General features: G+C 44.9%; 2 protein-coding genes across 3 annotated transcripts in view; one reads left to right on the forward strand and one right to left on the reverse strand.

Annotated features, from left to right (window-relative positions):
* The window catches only part of cabp4 (calcium binding protein 4), a 21933-nt gene extending 16381 nt beyond the window's left edge, over positions 1-5552 (forward strand). Inside the window, exons 7-10 of one of the 2 annotated variants that reach the window (XR_008413879.1) lie at positions 1295-1404; positions 2536-2683; positions 3153-3995; positions 4488-5552. Coding sequence is in view for 1 of the 2 variants with exons in the window: in XM_053855906.1 (XP_053711881.1) it covers positions 1295-1404; positions 2536-2683; positions 3153-3181 (287 nt within the window). In the remaining variant the exon portion in view is untranslated. Of the gene's footprint in view, positions 1-1294; positions 1405-2535; positions 2684-3152 lie in introns of both variants that reach the window. The other variant, XM_053855906.1, reaches the window with a different exon arrangement.
* lonrf1l (LON peptidase N-terminal domain and ring finger 1, like) lies at positions 4713-12423 on the reverse strand. The gene is made up of 12 exons (XM_053855905.1): positions 11732-12423; positions 10949-11067; positions 10246-10368; positions 9472-9669; positions 9175-9388; positions 8573-8678; positions 8379-8493; positions 8195-8316; positions 7181-7339; positions 6952-7114; positions 6671-6823; positions 4713-5934 (listed from the first exon to the last, which is right to left on the reverse strand). The coding sequence occupies exons 1-12, from the start codon at positions 12312-12314 to the stop codon at positions 5776-5778; spliced, it is 2214 nt and encodes a 737-aa protein (XP_053711880.1). The 5' UTR covers positions 12315-12423; the 3' UTR covers positions 4713-5775.
* Between the last annotated feature and the right edge of the window lie 2355 nt (positions 12424-14778).

Consider the following 14778-nt stretch of genomic DNA (forward strand, 5'->3'; position numbering starts at 1 on the left):
CCGTGTGCCTCCGACGGGCCTCCGCTAAATCACGTAGCCTGGTTCCGCTGGCTTTGGTTAATGCCAAACTGGTATTTTAAAAAGGTCTCCGCTGAATATATGCAATAACTTTGATATATCCAGGACTCCATTTAGAATGTTTATCTCTTACTTGAACTTTGAAGTCACACTTGTGGTGTACAACTTTCTAAGGTGGGGTCTATTGGGAGTTCTCTCATGAAATACAGAGCAGATTTAAACGTGCGCTGTGGTCATTTAAAGATGTCATGTGATGACCATTCGAGGCATTTCAGGTTTGACTCAGCCGGTTACTTTAGAACAATCAAGATTCTCCTGTCAAAAACAATTAAAAAATAAAAAAAAAACATATTAAGTATGTTTATTAAAGTATAAGTACGCACTTCAGGGCCATAAAACATAGCAATTATTAAAATGGCATATAAATAACATTTTCAATAATTATTTCACACATAATTTGAATAATTAATAAATACATACGTATGTCTGGGAATATCTGACACTTTCAAACTTGAGGAAAATCCAAATATTTTTGGCAAATAAAAAAATGAAAAATAATAAAATAAATAGTTAACCAAATAATAACATATATAATATATATACAACATATTTCTTACATTTATTTATATATACATTTATTTATTTATATTTATTTGATGATAAGATTTTAAGTATAAATTTTAATAAAAAAGTATCGAAAAAAAAAAAAAAACTTGAAAAACACGATAGTAATATTGAATCCTTTGAAATGTCACTGACAGAGCTGGATGCAGTGCATCTGTATTAATAATAATCTAAGTGGGATTTTCCATCATTGACTCTCACATGACTCCTTCATGGGCCTGTTGTCCTGAGCCAGATGGTGCTGTCAATTCTAAGGTAGCATGAATCTGACGTGACGTCGGTGGGAGCTCCAGTATCGACTGACCTAGTTGAGGAGGAGAAATTCTTGAAGGCGGAGGATTCATCCCCCCGCCCCCCGAGACTCCTGCTCCACAAGTGCCGCCTCTTTTCTTCAGGCACCTCCAGCTTCCGTACAAACGAATCATGTAAATGCGTTTCAGCGTCGAGTGTTTCCCAGCAAGAGCTGTTCTTTCGCTCGCCGGACCTTTGGTCTCGCACTTCTGAATGGAAGTAGAATGACAGCTCAGTTATTGAATCAGCCTGTGCTTTATCAAGTTACATCACCGTCTCATGACATCACGGGGTCTGATCGTTCCCCACCAGGGGGCGACACCTGTGGATCAAACTGTCAACGACTGCTTCCTGTCTGCAGGGGGCGGTCACGTGGACTTTGACGATTTCTGCGAGCTGATGGGTCCCAGGATGTTGGCGGAGACGGCTCACATGGTGGGACTCAAGGAGCTGCGCTGCGCCTTCCAGCAGGTGAAGCCCGGTCACATGACCCGTCCACAGTGGAGCAACCGAGGAAGAACGTTTCCACTTCACCGTCGCTCCTGCTCTTTTTCTCCTTGAGCTGATTGTCCTCTTCTTTAGTTCCCCTCAAGTCACCCCCTCCAGAGTGAGTCATAAATAATGATGATTTAAAATGGCTATTTTGGACTCCGCAGGCAAGCCACAGCACTTCTATAGATACGTCTCCAGCAGTGGTCAACAGGTCCCTTCCACCTGCACAGACTCAGTCACGGTGCTTTGTTTGGCCAACACAGTTTATGAAACACTATATGTTAAAGTTAGAAAAATAAATAGTTTATATATATATATATATATATATATATATATATATATATATATATATATATATATATATATATATATATATATATATATATGAAGGAAAATCCAAATATTTTAGGCAAATAAAAAAAATGAAAAATGAATAATAACATATATAATACATATTTCTTACATTTGTCTATTTATTTGATGATAACATTTTAAGAATAAATTTTATTACAATTTATGAAAGTTAAAGTTTTCATTCATAGGTTATAAACTACAAAAGCACTAAAATGTCAAAACATTTCAAACAAAACTTTTTGTTTTGAAAGCAGACATATTAATTCTTGCAAAAATAAACCACGCTGGAGAGCTAAATATTCCAAAAAATAATAAATACATTTTTTTTTTAATAAAAAATGCAATAAAGGCCAAAAAAAAATCGATTTTGAACCACCACCCTGAGCTCTACGGAAGAGGATTAGGACCAGTGAAGAAAACAAATGGCGGAATTATGACTTTAAATTGAAAATTCTGACATTTTTCTCAGAATTCTCAGATTAAAGTCGAATTCTCACTTTAAAGTCGAATTCTCACTTTAAAGTCAGAATTCTGACTTTAATCTCAGAATTGTCACTTTAAAAAAAGCCAGAATTCTGAGACTTTAAAGACACTTCACTGGCCCTAATCCTCTTCCGTCCTGAGCCTACTACGACTTGGTTGTAAATAAACACACCCACAGGTTGCATGAAAACCTGGGTCACATGATGAGGCCTTTTTTATTTGTGATCCACTTTTGATCGATCATTCTCTTCTGAATCTACCTGGATGTTGCAGTTCGACAGCAACGGCGACGGCAAGATCACCATGGAGGAGCTGAAGGAGGGTATGAAAGGTCTGCTGGGCGAGAAGCTGAAGAAAGGCGAGCTGGAGGAGATCCTGGGCGACATTGACCTCAACAAAGACGGAAACATCGACTTTGACGGTGAGTAGGAGGGAAAGATGAAGGGAGGGAAATGACAGCAAAGTGTGACGGGAGGGTGGTTCAGAGAAGGTGGCGCGTCGCTCCAATCAATGCGCGCACGTTCCATGGAACACGCTGCTCAAGGACTCGGCCGGAATTGAATTAATGCAGCATCATGTATGAGATGAAACAGCAAACCGCCTGGTTTCCCGCACGCTTGCGCCTGCTTCGATCAATTCAATGATCAAGAACAAGTGAGACGCCACACAACTGATCAATAACCTGCTCACCGTTCTCATGGCTGGAGCTCCAAGTCTCACCCAGGATGCAGGTCTGAACACGTCGCTCTGAGTCAGTCTGCAGTCAGACGCCACCGCCACATCATAAATTGTCATTTATGATATACGCTAGAAGAGAGTGTGAAAAGATTTGAGCGAAGTATTGAGTCATGAAAATGAAAGTTCTGCTTCTCTTCTGTCTCCTTCCGCAGAGTTTATGATGATGCTCTCAGCTCGGTGACCTCAGATGGTTGGATGCATGGATGGATGGATGGATGGATGGATGGATGGATGGATGGATGGATGGATGCATGGATGATAGATGGATGGATGGATGGATGGATGGATGGATACATGGATGGATGGATGGATGGATGGATGGATGGATGCATGGATGATAGATGGATGGATGGATGGATGGATGGATGGATGGATGGATGGATGATGGATGGATGGATGGATGGATGGATGGATGGATGGATGCATGGATGATAGATGGATGGATGGATGGATGATGGATGGATGGATGGATGGATGCATGGATGGATGGATGGATGATGGATGGATGGATGGATGGATGGATGGATGGATGGATGCATGGATGGATGGATGGATGGATGGATGGATGGATGATGGATGGATGGATGGATGGATGGATGGATGATGGATGGATGGATGGATGGATGGATGGATGGATGGATGGATGGATGATAGATGGATGGATGGATGGATGATGGATGGATGGATGGATGCATGGATGGATGGATGGATGATGGATGGATGGATGGATGGATGGATGGATGGATGGATGGATGGATGAATGGATGGATGGATGGATGGATGGATGCATGGATGGATGGATGGATGAATGGATGGATGGATGGATGGATGCATGGATGGATGGATGGATGGATGCATGGATGGATGGATGGATGGAGGAGGGCAAAAGGTCTCCGGCTGAAATGAGTCCCATGATGTTTGTGTCCAGCCGAGTGAAGAAGACTCCAACAAACTCTGGATGGCAGCAACCTTGTTTAGATGCGAATTTAATTCATGTATGTTTTTTTTGTTCCATTAAAAATGTGTTTTTCATCTGCACTGGAATACAAATAGCTCAACGAGCGCCGCTACATTAACATTTAAATATAGTGAGTTATATAAACTCATCTGCGGCTGTGTTGCTTTTCCGCCCTCTAGTGGTTGTAGAAGGAACATTTCTCATCATTTTCATTCCTTAAACGCTTAACATATTTAAACTTTAAGTATTGTGGAGATCAAAGGATGAAGACCTCAAATAATACGCCATTTCACGGTTCTTTAACGTCCATAAATGAGTTATAGTCGCTTTTAATTTGATTCATAGCCTCAACTCAAGAATAAATAACCACAGACAAAAGAAAATTAGAATAGCATAGAATCCCATCTAAAAAACTATAGAACTATACAGCTATAACAAAACAGGAGGCATGCTCTTAGAAAACAAGGGCAGACTGTGTTTCATTTCATTTCTGCGTGTCATTTATTCACTATCTTCTGCTCTCACCCAGGACTGGTCTCCACCTCAGGGCAAGAGAATCCACGCATTAGGAGGCTATTTAGAGTCGATCCTCTAAGACTGTAAACACTCAAGTGGACACAGAAGCTCGTGACCGCAGTTCCCTCAGTGACAATTCACAAATGTTTAAGAGAAAATCGGTCCAGCTCTCAGGGTACTGCAGCTTCTATCCGGAGCTAAATCCAACAATGCAACTGAAACGCAGACATTCAGGTTGAAAAAAGAGAAGTGCTTTTAATAATGAAAATTGATAACTTAACACATCAGAGCAGAAGAAAAACACACATTTCCAAAAATGGGTCAAGAAATGGGCCTCATCGATGGACGAGTCGTGGAATGGTGGCGTCGCTGCATGAACGCCACGATGATGGAGGACGTGAGGCAAAGCTACCGCCCCGCGCCTGACGGAGCCGCTGTCCCATTGCAACACCCTTCACTGGTACCAGACAAGAACAAACGCTTGTGTCATTAATACATAATTCATTTATTTAACCGGAGATGGGGAAGCATCGCTCAGTTACTGAAACCCTTTCTTGTCACTGGTGTCCATAATGTCGGAAGAGAAATGCAACAGAGAGAGAAGAAGGAAGCCGAGTGACTTCGGAATCCTCAAACCACAGTGAGCCACCACAGCTGGACGTAATTCTGAGGTGAGATGAATCCACAAAAAGCCATGAGCAGCCACTGTGGGTGTAAACAATGAAGCTAAATTCAGCTGTGATGTCCGTGGGACATTTCAATAACACGATCACATGTTTAAGGCGCTCCTCAGGTCAGAAATAAACCAGCGATGGAGACAGAGAGGTTTTCAGAAAGCTGAAAACGTGGGGTTTCAAACGCCCACCCGGTGCTGCCGAGCATGGAAGAAGAGAAGTGGACTCCGGAGGAGGCTCCACCACGTGGAAGAAAGTTTTGAATGGACAGAGGAAACAAGAAACAAGACTCTCTGGAGGAAGAGGTTAATACTTTCATGTGACTGATGTCATGAGTCTTCCAAACAAGTGGGAATTCTTCTGCACAACACAACTTCTTGTTGGAAACTAAACATCACACTCAGTCAGAGCTTGGGTTTGTATATAAAATCCGTCATGATTTCACCTCCGGCTCACTTCCAATCACGATGAAACCCATCTGGTGTGCGTTGTGCGGCTCGACGGTGGCGACGTGAGAGCTTGGTTTCCGCAGAGGTTTCCCTGAGGCTGTGCCGCTGGCGTCTCCGATCCGAAGGGTCGGAGCCAAGGTTGGTTGGAAGAACACAAGACGTGGGTCGGTGGATGCTCCTAGTTGTTGGGGATGCTCTGCAGATATGTGAGGATTTGCTGGATCTTCTCCAGCCGGTCTCTCAGGCTGGTCATGGAGAGGACCGACAGCTGATAGCGCGGGTCAATGGGCAGGACAGCCAGGAGCCACCAGCAGCAGGCCGGCCCGTTGGCAGTCGCCTTTACAGAAAACGAACAACCAATTTAGTCCATTTATTTTCAACAAAACTACTATTATACAACTGACTCTTCTAGACTTGAGCAGGCTCCGACTCAGGGAGACATTCAGAGCAGCGGGGGCGCAGATCAATAGAAAAATGGTCAGAACTTTCCCGTACATTTTTATGAAAGGCTACTCCGAGCGTGTCCAGATTACTGTTAAAATACAGTTTAGGTTTGAGCAGCGACTCCCGGGTGATGAGGCAGAAGAAGCCGAGGGATTATCAGCGCAGCCCCATAAAGCTCCTTAGCCTCCTTTGTGAATGGACTCCGCCCCGCGGTCGTCCACAGAGCCTTGGTGTAATCCTGTCACGGCTCCAGCCGCAGTTTAGCATGCGCAGCCGAGTTCCGGTGTTAGGTGTCTTAAGCAGGTGAAGCCTCAGCTGAGGCTGACGCCAACCACGCAGCAGAAGTGGCGACTTTTTTCTATCTAGAGCTGGTGAAGGCGTCTGCACACTCCAGGAAACCACATGAATGTAGCCCTGTTCCTCCTGTTCTACAGCCGTGTCAGCTGCAGGCTTCAGGCCGAGCTGCGGCTGCAGTTCCAAACACCGCCACTAGTTTCAGCTCCTGATTCCATTCATCAAAGGAAGTGAGGGAACTCGCAGCACAACACGGCTCAGAGTTTTGGGTCAAGGTGAGAGGACCAATCAACACCTCATTCTAACTCCAGACAAGAGAATGAAGAACTCCTCACCTGGATGTCCTCCTCCCGTCCTGGCATCGGGCCGAAATGCTGCAGGATCTGGTTATGAAAGCGGATCTTCAGGTTCTGGAACCAGACGCAGGCTTGCTCGTACACATTGTCGTGCAGCTCCTGAAGGCTTTGGAGCTCCTCGCTGTCTTCCACCTGGTGGTCCAGGACATGATGCGGGAAGAAGCACAGCGTTTTAAATAAACACAAGCCGACGCCGTCTGTTCCATCAACCTTAGTCAGGCCTCATTCTAGCTTCATGGACATGAATGAGCGTCACTCACCCTCGTGTCCTCAAGGTGCTCGATGTCAGCGATGCTGTAGCCGTCCTTCATACCCCGTGTCAGGACTCGGAAGCGCTTCCCACCCACGGTGTCAACGACCGATCGGCCGTCGGGCAGGAAGTGGACGCTCCGGATGATCAGCATGCAGCCGTAATCTGCAAACCTGCACCAGCGCTTCAGTCAGACGACGGCGCTTGCAGAGCGACGCACGGCGAGTGAAGAGGCTCACCCTTTCTGTGGGTCGTTGATACACATCCCAAACTGCTGCGTGCCGGTCTCCATGCAGCGGCGGATCATGAGGCGGTAACGGGGTTCGAAGACGTGGAGAGGGCAAGGCACGGTGGGGTACGCCATGGTGCACACGAAGATAGGCACGTTCTTTGTTAAACTGCACCACAGGGGGAGAGGCACACACACGGTTGGCGTCATACCAACATTGGAAGTGGAAGAAACATAACCACCAAGGCCAAAACACAGGGCTCACCAACATGGTGCAGCGACTCCCGCATAGACCAAGGGAGTAGCCCACGGTCCGAAAAGTATATATAATAAAAATACATTTTCATGTAATAACCATCTTATTATGTTTTTGTTACACCTTCGCTTAATGAGACAAGCATTTGAGAGAAATATCATTGTTTATCATGAGTACTGAACCTATGGCAGTCCTCCTAGTCAATGGAGGAGCTCGCGGTTGCTAAAAGGTCGGTGACCTCTGCAGTAACATGTTCTAGGACGGCAGCTTCATCGCTTTTTTAGTCACATGTTTCACACGGTGTGCTATCAACCCCCAGACTCAGTGGTGTCGTGCGTAAACACAGAAAACTCTCAGAGATGAAGAGGCTGAACAGGAAAGCTGATGGTAGCATTGCTAGCATTCCTGCGCTATACAACCCGACTGTCCCTTCAACCGGGGCGGAACCCATCTCGCATGAAGGAATGTTAGCGAAACTCCATCCTGCGTTCACTCCATCCTGTTGACCAAGTGTTTTGCTTTCACCAGGACTAGCTTGATGTGGTGATGACTTCAACGCAGGGACCCAATTAATTTACAAAACAATAAAAAGCTGTTGTTTTGTCGCCAGAAACGACCACTCGGGTGCATCACTGATCATAAGTGAAAGTGCCAGATGAGTGAAAAGGTCTTTCCACGAATGCACCAAGCCAAACTACAATCCAACAATGACTCCTCTTTCTGAACGCACTGTGCTTTGTCAGGCCAAGAGTTGATGATCCGACTTACTCAGAAAGCTCCCTGGTCTCCTCAAGGTGAGCAGTCGCCCGCTCTGCGTGCTCCCGGCGCAAATACTCTTTGATGAGTTTGTCCAGGACAGATGTCACGACATATTTCCTACATGCTAAATACTGGAGACAGACAGGGAACCAATAAACTTCATGTGACACCTTCAGAGAAGCAAGACAAATACCTCTTTTAGGCTTTCTTTACACAGCGGACACTGAGCTGTGTGGTCCAAGCAGCGTTCTAGACAATTTTTACAAAAGGTGTGTCCACATGGCGTCGTCACTGGCTCATAAAACAACCTGCGGGAGGAAAGCACCAAGTTTTCTTCCCCGGAATTCACAAAACAGCTTGATTTTAGGAAAATGGGCTGCACAGTACCTCATGCAAAGAGAACATTCAAGGTCATTGGGGTCCAAAAGATCTTCTGGAACTATTCTTTTGCTTTCAGTTTTGGCTGCGTGTTGCCTGCAGGCCTTTGTCCCACCTGTGGGTCCGAGGAAAAAAGAAGAACATGATGCTAAAGTTGAATCATCAGAACCATTAAATATCAGACAGAAAAATCAAAGTCTATCATCACTAGAGAAGCGTCTGCCGTGCAGCTTCAGTCCAGGCCCAGCATAACCTCCCTAGCATGCTTCCAAAAAAATTCCTGTCAAATCCAATGTGACAGAAATGCCGAAAACCTTACGAGAATCCTTAAAAAAAATTAACTCCCAAAACAAAATCATTTGTCCTCATTAGAATTCAACCAAATTCTGTCCATAACTTTAGCTAACAGCAACAAAATATTATAACATATTCTCCATCAAATCTCTACTTCCATATATATTTAACAGTGTTTTTGTAAGATTACATTTCGAGGAAGGCCCTTTAAGACCCGAAGTGATTTTCACCACACATGCCATTGGTTGTCGCTGTAATCACAATACAAAACCATGTGAAACTAAGACTCTGTTAATGCAAGCAATGATCACAGTTACCTTGTTTTTTATGTTTGCTGCCCCCGCTGTCCACCACACAGGATTCAGCATCTGACACAGACAGCTTCCTTTTAAGCAGGCTGGCCTTTTCCTGGTCGCCCAGCTGGGGAGCCGAACAAACCCTCTTCAGACACTCCTCGCCAAAACCGGATCCAGGCAATCGTAACGAATGAGCGCGGCTCAGGCCGTGGCGCTCCACACTTTCACAGCGCTTCTGCAACCCAAGTGAGACGACAACTCAATTGACTGACAAAAAAATAAAAAATCTCAATGAAGCTTTCAAAGAAGCCGTCATACCTCCCGTGTTTCCGAGTGGTTGTGGGCCGAGGCGGCGCGAGCCTGATGGTGGTGAGCGGCCTGACTGGATTTCTGAGGTGATCTTTGTGCGTCTGCCACGAGGGTTTTACTGCGGAGGCGAGGTGATGTGTTCTGAGTAGTTTCCCTCAGGCCGACCTTCACGTTCTCATCAGCCATAGACAGAAGATCGCAGATGATCTAAACAAATAACAAACGTGGAAGTTTATCAAAAAATAAAGAGCTTGTGATTCAAGGATTTGCTCATGCACCATTAAGTGCCTGTAAAAGTGAATGACTAGGACAAAAGAATCTTGTCATTCATCCATTTTCTAAAGTGAACTTTTAAACCCGGTTTCAACAACAAAGCACATAACGCACACGTTACAAACAGTGAAAATATTAGCCGATCAGAAAGCGATGTAGTTTCGAGCAGGAGATGGGTCGTGTTGCATAAGACCAACACAGTGTACGACCCCAGGACCTTGGTCATAACAACATTACATGATCAGTCACAAGATGTGCTCTTTGGTAAGATAAAAATGTTCTCGCCATGGCAGTTCTCACTTGCAACACTGTGATTTCACTCAGAATTCTCTCCACAAAGGTCTCAGAAAGTTCACACTTATCAATAATTCCAGTCGTTCCTGTCACTGAAGATGAAACTCAACCGGATTATAATCTTTTCTCACACAATGCTAGTCATATCTTGACTGAAAACAACTTGTTCCCACGTCTCCAAATAACCGTGCAGAACTATGTTCCGGTGTGTCTCACCTTCTCTACTTGTCTTTTAGCTCGTGGGAAGTCCTCATTAAGGGCCAGGCATTGAAGGAAGACTTGAAGTGACTCATCAACTTGGCCCATGTCATGCAGCACCATTGCTTTCCAATAGAAGGCCTGTCAGAGGGGGGAAAGAAAATCGTAAATACCACCAGAAGGGCTTGCATGGTACATAAAAACCTATTATCAAACACTATGAGTGACGTCTCGCTGTTACAGAACCACTAATACCTTTGACCTTGGTCCAGTTCACTAGCTTTGTCCTCATAGGAACAGAAACATGTTCCAATAAATCAGTTGTAACTTACAAATTGAGGCGAGTCAGTCATGAAAGTGTTTTCTGACTCGGCTCAGATGAAATCAAACTCCTGCAAAATTATTGTGTCACCCTTCATATGAGAGATCACAGAGGCCAGATGAATAATCTTCGAGAAATAGCTCTATCAGGTATTTGTTTACAGCCACTGGGTGGATTGCAAACACCGGAATTAATAAGGGTTGTTTGCACATGAGACGCAGTAGAAGACATGCAGGGCACCAGCCACTCAGACACAGGAGTTTGGGTCACGATAAAAACAAGAGGACATCAGTACATTTTACCATTGCAATGATCATATTTTAAATCACAGAAAACAAATGGAGATAGATCACAGTCAAATCCTTCACGAAGTCATTGCAGTGATAGTGGATGACCTACTTCAGCTAAACAGGTCGAGTGAGGCGAGGTCTCCGTGTCTTCCAAGGCCAGGCGATACTGCTTGAGAGCCAAGTACGACTCCGCACGGTACAATCGCGCCATCTCACTCAAACTGGGATCTTAACAGGAAAATTAGAAAACGTGTTAACAGGAAACAATCATGCTTCATTCAGTTAATAATCGCATAATGGTTGATTGTGTGCCATCATTACACATCTGGAAGCGGTTAACGTTGTGTGCCAGACGACAATTTGTAAGAAAAATGACAAGTAAATAGTGACACAGTGAATGACAGTTTCCACCTGGGGAGTCACTCTCTATCATTAACAACGAGCGACTTTACATGATGTATACATATATTGCCATCCCTGAATGGCCTCCAGGTGTGATCCAAATCGGTTGGGTAACGCGTTCTCTTTAGCTTGTGAAACTGTGTATCATAACTGTTACAAAATTCCGTCCTCCAATAAGTTACAAAACCCCTGAATCGTGTCAATAACGACCTTACGCAACTTGAGCAAGGGCGCATGCGCCAGTCGTCCACTGACGTAAACCACGCCGGCCAGGGGGGAGTGGCGCGTCATGTTGTTCGGGTTGCCGACACCAAAATGTTGGTCAGTGAGACTGTTTTGATCCGCTCACTGACCCACTAACAATTAATGATAGCGTCGCCTCAGATCAGCCAGAAGTGAGGCGCGCAGCACGGCGATTGCGCAGTGGCGCCACCAGGAAACACTTGTCAACATGAACACGGTTATTCAACCGACCATCGGGGTCACTCACCGGACTCCACCACATCGGTCGCGAGCGCGATAGCAGCTTGGTATTGCTTGGTCCTGCAGAGGTTGTCAATCTCACACAGAGTTTGTGCGTTTTTGGCGTCTTCTGGGAACCATTTGTGCAACAGCCCAGTCAGAATCACGTTCGCCTTCTCGCCTCCTCTGACGGACTCGCGACACAGTTTACATTTGGAGAACAGCCGTCGCTGTAAGCAGCGCTTGCAGTACGAGTGTCCGCATGTCAGGGTGACTGGGTCCGCCAGAAACCCGTGGCACGTCGGGCAATCGAACAGGGCGTCTTGATCCAGGCGGCGCGGAGAAGCGGCAGCCTCGCAGCCGAGGGTTTTCCTCTGGAAGTTCCGCACAATACAGTCCACAAAAGTGCTGAGCTGCTCCGGCCTCACCGGTCCGCGCCTCGCGGCCAGTGACAGCCAGTCGGTGGACTCTCTCAGACAGTCCTCCGAAGCTAAAGAGTTAGCCGAAGCTAAAGAGTTAGCCGTCTCCAGCATCACTTCATGGGGCTCCTCGCCCCCGCCATCCCCGATATAGAAGGCGCTCGAGCCCTCTACCTGCGGTCGAAGCGACATTTATGGCGCTATGAAGGTGAACGTTTCCTTCTGGTACCGGGTCCGGACATGATTCCAGCCGCCGAGCTTCCGAACACTCCACAGCTTTCACAGGACACTATGCTGTTACATAAAGTCAGTCACGTGAGCTTTACGCTCAGCCTGTGATTGGTTGGTGGCGCTCTGTTATAAAACGTCTACGGGGAAGTTTCATAACTGCGGAGGAGCGTCGGTGAAGTTCGCTGTGTAACGACCCGCTTCCTCTGTTCCGCTCCGATCTCCACTAGACAAACAACGGAGAGCGTTTTTGTGGCTTGGACGGGTATACCGGCTCCGTGGGGGCCCAGACTGGGGACACTCTGGACAGCTCGCCAGTCCATAGTACTGATGCCAGATGACCGAAGTGTATTTAAAAAAAAAAAATATATATATATATATATATATATAAATAATAATACATAAAAAATAAAAAATCCTGGTTTAGAAGCGGCCAATAAATTGTAGCCAGATTTGAGTCCTGCAAAAACCCCAGCTGCAGCCATCAGCGCTCAGCAAATATCAGGTCATTAGGATCTCCAAGTGTAAACCACTTATCTGTGTTAAGACAGAGTCAGATTAGAAACCTTCTGTGTTCTGCTGAGCTGACGCTTACAACACAGTATTACACCTTTTTACTCACTCAAAGTTTTAAGTTTCAGCTTTAATGCCAAGGTCAGCGAGGATCCCACCACCTAGGAAAGTGCTTTGGAACATGCAATAATGAACAAAATAAAATAAAATAAAATGAAACAAAGCTTTTCTTCCATGGTCAATAATTCTCATCTTATTTCACAACTCCTTCCAACGCTCACAGTCAAACTCTGAGTCTCTGAGCAGCAAAAACTAGGTCACCTCTACTGCACGTCAATATGGGAGGACCAGAGTTTAGTGACGGGTGGATGAAGTTTCATGACACAATGTCATGATAGTCAGAGGCCACCAGATGGCGCTGTCTGACGTCTGACACGTACAGTGTGTTGAAGGATATATGACTTTTTATGACTATAATATCATTTTTTTCTCATTCATCCATTCATTCATTTCATTTCCTCTTGCATTATACAGAGATTGAATAGGGGCAGAGTGAAGAACAGTTGCGTATCATTTCTACCCCTGACAGTGATGCACTTGGATGTAGGGAGCTTCAGTTTCGACACGTATGAACGTGGGACGCTAGTATCGTTTCACCCTGACAAACACGTTCGGTTGAAACAATCACATGTTCTGCAGCAACTAAACTATATAAAATATCATGACTAAAATGTGTTTTCAATTCAACACGGTAACAAGTCGACCTCTCAGAGGTTTTTGGATGATGTATGTAAACCACAGTGCAGCAACATGGGAGGCACGATCAGGCCTCTGTTACATTCTGAGCACATGTGTGTTTGAGTTTGATGCCTCCATGTACCGAATTTCTCTGAAACCCCATTTCATCATCACACATTCTGGGAAACCATCTGACCAACCCCAGCTATTCGTCCTTTCACAACAAAGTGCAAGTTGCCAGAGAAAACAAAGCCGTCCACACACACACCTTCCACTTAAGCAACGTATATTACATCAAATCCTCATGTGTGGGCTGCATGATTCTGAATTTATACATTTACACTGAGCCAGTTTCAGAACAATGGGTTCTGTCTGTCTAGTACAATGCAGTCACGTGACGCAGTGTGACATGGGGGTGATCCAAGGACACGACGGCGTTACACTGCTCCCAGCGGTCAAAGACGAGTACTGCTAATTTGACTTGCACTTGAGACACCTGATCGTTGAAAATACAGGGAACAATATTGACATTTTCGATTAATGTTTTCAATATACTATTGGTATATATACGCTTGTTATGGATTCTGCAACAAAAAAACACCTCAACAACAGACATTCATCTGTTTATTTAGTTATATATTTATTTATTTATGATAATGGTCTCTGACATGCTGCACTTTGTCAAATGTTCCATTTACGCAATAGTGATTTTGTTGACCTGCTGTTAATAATAGTATAATGGTTGCAGTATAGTGTAGTGCTGTAGGAAAATAGAATAACCAGCAGAGGGCACTGTTGGTGTAAAAACCACAAGTGACGCTGGATCGCAGTAACTAAAAACGTTATTATTTCAATGTCGATTTGACTGAAAGAGAAACAAACACGTCACATGTCAACACAAAAACCAATCATTTCAACAGCCTTATTAAAATAATAATAATAACAATCCACAATCAAACGATTTATTCTAAATTCAAATTGGTTTTTTTTTCCTTCTCCAACGTGCTCATGATGTAACCGCGCTGTCACACGCACTAAATCATAACAACAAATGCCACACAGGGCGGGAGGTGACGGAGCCCATGGACAGGTCACCAGCAGATGCAGACAGACCACTCGCTCACTGGATGTTTTGGAACAGGGGGAATGTACACGCTCCGTGCAAACGTTTGCTCCA

Source organism: Synchiropus splendidus, chromosome 2, assembly GCF_027744825.2.
Source record: "Synchiropus splendidus isolate RoL2022-P1 chromosome 2, RoL_Sspl_1.0, whole genome shotgun sequence".
NCBI classification, from domain to species: domain Eukaryota; kingdom Metazoa; phylum Chordata; class Actinopteri; order Syngnathiformes; family Callionymidae; genus Synchiropus; species Synchiropus splendidus.